This window comes from Gavialis gangeticus, unplaced genomic scaffold (genome assembly GCF_001723915.1).
Source record: "Gavialis gangeticus isolate Ggan-Ray unplaced genomic scaffold, GavGan_comp1, whole genome shotgun sequence".
In the NCBI taxonomy this organism is placed as follows: domain Eukaryota; kingdom Metazoa; phylum Chordata; order Crocodylia; family Gavialidae; genus Gavialis; species Gavialis gangeticus.
In genome coordinates, this window is record NW_017728995.1 from 64,626,004 (window position 1) to 64,631,410 (window position 5,407).

General features: G+C 40.6%; 1 protein-coding gene across 1 annotated transcript in view; it reads left to right on the forward strand.

The window, feature by feature from the left end:
- Nucleotides 1-4,780, forward strand: part of WDR33 (WD repeat domain 33) — a 116,850-nt gene extending 112,070 nt beyond the window's left edge. Inside the window, exons 20-23 of the mRNA XM_019503727.1 lie at nucleotides 2,169-2,335; nucleotides 2,459-2,551; nucleotides 2,860-3,045; nucleotides 4,104-4,780. Coding sequence (XP_019359272.1) covers nucleotides 2,169-2,335; nucleotides 2,459-2,551; nucleotides 2,860-3,045; nucleotides 4,104-4,336 — 679 coding nt within the window. The 3' untranslated portion in view covers nucleotides 4,337-4,780. The remainder of the gene's footprint in view (nucleotides 1-2,168; nucleotides 2,336-2,458; nucleotides 2,552-2,859; nucleotides 3,046-4,103) is intronic.
- The last annotated feature ends 627 nt before the right edge of the window (nucleotides 4,781-5,407 follow it).

Genomic DNA, 5,407 nt, shown 5'->3' on the forward strand with positions numbered 1-5,407 from the left:
CTTTCTCTGATTTTCTGTCCTGTACATCCCTGTCCTATTCCTACTCCACTTGTGCACATCAACATAACACATGTACTACAGAGACCTGGCTCTTCCTGCCTGATGGTCTGCATAGTATGTGGTTGTGTAATAAGTTCCTGTACCTCATGGATAAACTTTTGAGAACCTTCAAACAGGAACCAAGCACACCAGTCAGGATGTCATGTGTGACCATATTTATGAGCCCAAATTAGGGACAGTAGTTGTATCAGGCATAGCACTAATAAACTTTCAAGCTGAACTCTGGCCACTAAATTGCTGAAAAAGCAAGAAGCAAGGCATTGATACCAGTAGCCTTAGGACTTTGTGTTGCAGTTTTAAGATATATAAGCTATGGAGTCAAACTAAGTCACTATTTCAGTGGAAGACTCTCTGAAGAACATCTAAAGTTGATCTACATTAGAGGACCAGGCAGTTAAAAAGCTAAGCAGTATTGCTCAGTGCTAGTTGAACCATTTGTTCCTGAAACTCTTCAGTTTGTCTTCCCTGATCATCGAAGTTTGTGTAAAATGGTTCACATGCAGGCCCAATGCTCCCTGCAGCCACTGCTGTGCCTGTGCAGCTGCTGCAGCATCCTCCTCTATTGTGTTTGTTTGCTGGGAGGTGGAGACCAGTTGTTTTAATTAAAAAAATGTACAACAGTTTAAAACTCTTGTATTGTGTTATGACTACTGTTAAAATATTTAAATTTGTAATTAAAAGGTTCATGTTGTTAAAATTCTAAATAAAAGTATCTAAAGTTTTGCTTGTAATAGGATGCACTGTGTCTTTAATGAGATGGGGTAGGGGGTGACACACAATGACAAGACTTCCTTGGTACCACCTCAGCTACAGTTTGGCCAGCATGGAATTGGGATGGAAATTGGTGGGGAGTCAACAGGCGGGCAGAGAAAGTGCTCTGAGACGCCAAAGTTGTCACTGAAGGGTGGGCAGGATTGTGGGAATGCATTGTGAGGACTAATTGAACCAGTGCAGCTGCACCATCTAAACTTCTCGTCTTTGTCAGCACAAACTGTTCTGACAGGAGATGTGCACTGAGGCAGTTATAAAAAATAAATAAAAAGGGAGCTGTTGCACATGGGTAGAGATGTAATAGTATTTAAAATGTTTGTGAAATACTACAAACTCTTCTGCACATGGAAACAGAGTTTTACAAACATTCCCGGAGCTTCAGCAGATGCTACAAATACAGAAAATATCTAACCTATAAGCGATCCTCCGGTTGCCACGTGAGGATTCAGTAAAAGGCACTCTACCCACCAAAGAAGCTCCGAATCAATTCCTCGATGCAACGATGGCTATGTTGTGCTGCTTTAGGATCCAATATAAATCTTAGGTACTAATCATACAGTTCATTCCCTGATACTTTTTACAAGTGTCAACTTCAGTGTCATGACCAAAACGGTTTTAGACAACTTTGTCTAAATTAAATCCCCCTCATTCTTTCAGTTAACTAAACTGCTCTTCACAATTCAGTGTATTGCTATGCTCTGTTAAATAGCTGACATCACGACAGAGTTAACGGCACTTCCAGAATCATATGGTAAATGATTCAATGTTGTAGGAATCCTTCAAGATAAAAGCCGTGTCACTGATTCAAGAATTTTATCATAACAAAATAAGCCAAAATTAGGAGTCAGGAAATTAAAATCTTCTGTCTAGTCATGAAAAGACTCCTTTTAATTGTAATTTTCTCTTTGGTTTCACCATGTAGTGGTAAAGAAATAGAAATGGTTTTGAGGAGAGAAAATCCAATGCATCACAGTTCAAAGAATTTCACTTGAGCGTGGCCCTCTTCTTAGTCACACGTGACATCACTCTAACTGTCCTTTTCATTAAATGGACACTATCTACTTAAATATCTTATAAATATTTTTCTCTCACTTATCATGTGAAAGACCCACACAAACAACATGAGGACTCTGAACAGGGAGAAAATGAACGTGCAAGTGTTACGAAAGCCACACAAAAAAGAAGATATTCTCCACAAATCTCTTCCAGTTGTAATACTTGTAGGTAGTGCAGCAATAGTAGATGAACATTTCAGACACACGTTTAATTATGGACTCTGGTTTAGCAGGGATTAATTTTGCTCTAAAACAACATTTGTATCATGTTTTTTCTTGCAGCTTCAGAAGAGGAGCACCCTCAAGACATGAGGGCCGGGGACCTAGGGGAAGGGATGGCTTTCCTGGTCCCGACGACTTTGGGCCAGAAGACAATTTTGATTCATCAGATGATAACTCAAGAGGACGAGATCATGGCAGTCGAGGACGAGGTCGGGGCACTCCAAGAGGTAAGGGAGCATTCTTCCACACTGAAACCCATGAGCATGTTCATTGCAATGGAAAAATGGTTCTTGGGGCAATTGTAATAGTTTGAGTACAGTGTTTCTTGTTCTCCATCTCTTGCTGTACAGGAGGACGAAAAGGTCTGCTTCCCACTCCAGATGAGTTTCCCCGTTTTGAAGGAGGACGGAAACCAGAATCCTGGGATGGAAACAGAGAACCAGGTAAAAATGTAGGCAGGATTTACTTTAGAGCATGTCTGGCACTATTACATAGCTGTATCTAAAGATCCCATTGTTTTAACTGTTGGGTTTTTTTAATGGGTAGCTTTAGAAAGGTTGAAAAGATGTGTGTTTACACTTAACAGATGTATATACAAGGACTGGTTAATGTGTTTCTTGAGCCAGGCAGAGAGACGTGCTCACTATGAATAAAGTTGCTGAAGAACACAGAAAGCATAGACATTTGTTTCTGCACTTCTAAAAAATGAGAACATCAGATAAGGACCTTTGTCTCTTCTCCTTGTGGTCAGGTTCCCGCCAGGATCACCCTCCTCATGACGGACATTCTCCTGCTACCCGAGAACGTTCTTCGTCACTCCAGGGTATGGACATGGCCTCACTGCCACCACGGAAACGTCCCTGGCATGATGGACCAGGGACATCTGAGCACAGAGAAATGGAAGGCCCAGGTGGGCCCCCAGAAGAGAGGGGCAAAGGTAAATTGTAGCTTGTACTGAGAACTTCATAAAGCTATATATATTTTTGATAGAGAGCACAGAATTCCTTATGCAGGGTGATATAGGGTAGAACTGAAGGTTTAAAATAAATTTTAAAACAGGTGTTACTATCTATGAAGATCTGTCAGTTTTTGGAGCATGATAGAAAATATGAACAAATGCATTTTCACACATGGACACTGCCACCTTCAGTCTTATGCTGGTTTAAGGCTGTTTGAAGATCTGAACTTACCTATCATTCATGGTAAAGCCTTTGGGGTAGAAATCCTGTCTTCCTCCGTTTTGCATGGTACCAGGTATGCATAATATAGTTTTGCTAAAATGAAGCAAATATTATCAACTTGGCCTTAGTTAGCAGATTGGCAACCCATCGTTTACCTGTTAATTGCCTTGAATTGCTACTCTGTTTTGGTTAAGTATCTTCCCCCCCCCAGATTTATCTAAAGATTGTTGTAACAGGAAATACTCTAGATCCTGGGAAGACGAGATGCAATTTATGTTCATGTCAAGTAGAATATAGCATCCCTTCAGGACTCTTTATCAAAACTAGACCAAGTGACCTTCCTGTAATTAGAGGATTTAGACAAGATTACTTATCATTAATGAATGACATAAAAATTGATTTAAAAAGAACCTACTGAAGTCAACATATGCTGTCAGAGGGAATCTGGATTAGATTTCCTTATTTGGTATAAATGGAGTTCTGATAGTGCTGGGCACTCCAGTGCTTTATATACTCTCATTTAACAAGCTGCATGCTCATGGTATCAGGTGGAAAAGTAATTTGGCTTCAAAGAAATTGTTTTGTTGGCTACCCTATTGTGGACTCTCCTATTGATGTTACTGTTATATGTGGTAGGAAAAAGGATATGTAGAAGCCATGCATGTAAAAGTTGAAGATCTCAGATTACGTATTATCTAGGAGGGTTTGAGTTGCACAGGAATTAGCTCAATAAATCTTAAGGATGGGGGCATATTCTGGTACTTGAGAAGGATGACTTTAATTAGAGTCACAAGCAATGTGCTTCTTTCCTTAGGACGAGGAAGTTCAGGACCTTCCCAGAGAGTGCCAAAATCTGGGAGGTCTAGTTCTTTGGATAGAGATCATCATGATGGATTCCACAGAGATGAAGCTTTTGGTGGAGGCCCTACAGCAGGCAATAACCCTTCCAGAGGAGGAAGGAGTGGGAGTAACTGGGGAAGAGGAAGCAACATGAACTCTGGCCAGTCAAGGCGAGGAGTATCTAGGGGCACTGGAAGGGGCCGGTAGAAGAGGCTGTGACTGGGTGATACCCAGTCCTTACTGGACAGTATTTAAATAGACTTCTATTGTGGACTCCTTCAGAGAGTAAACCTGCAGCAACACAACCCTGAACTCCTACCTGGAATAACTGAATGTGCATTAGTTCCTAACAAGGATCATTTCCTAGATCAAGCAACTGCTACTAGCTGCAAGGTTGTAGCTGGCTTTCTGTTTTGCCCTCTCCAACCCATCTTCCTCACCCTCTTTTTATCTGCATTGTTTTGTGAAGATAAAAGCTGGAATTTTTTTTAGTCTTGTGAGACATGGAGCACCTCCACAGATTTCTGTTCACCTCCAGATGGAAAATTGTTTCTATATGTACAGTTTGTCAGGAAAAAAAGTTAAGTTGTTTTTGTATGAATACAGAATGTAATTTGCGCAAGAATTAACAAAAAAAATCAGTGCAATGTGTGATTCTTTATCTTTACTTACCTACCAGGAAAAGCATCTTCCTCTGTTTAATTTTCAGATTCACGGAGCCATAGGACTACCTCTATAATTCTCTCCAGTACAAAAGTACTACTGCGTTAGTCCCATCAGTGTTGGGCTTTTATGTTTTGAGAATTTTCATTTATACCATTGGCACCATATGTTTATCAAATAACGTATGCGGGGTGGTGCACATCTATTACAGTACACATACACAAAAGGTCAGTGTTTGCAGTCCTACCACTCTTGAAAGACAAATGTAGAACAGTGGCAAAAGCTGCTTTTGAAACAGATGGCATGAAGAGGCCTCACTCTGACTACTGCCGAAACAGCCTTTCTTCAATAAACTCATTGTTTCAAGTACTTCCCCACAGGGAGGCTATATACCCTTAATTCAAAATAGAATCAAGTCTTATGCCACAGAGAACAGAAATTCAGAAGCAGATTAATATGGCTGCACATACCAATTTTTCCACAGTAGACAAGTATACACACTGCCAAGAAAAATGGTCACTGTATTACCAGCTGGTGCATTCTAAAAGGTTGGCAAGTGCAAGCCAGGTACTTTGATCATAGATTTTTTTATTACACACACGCACACGCGCGCGC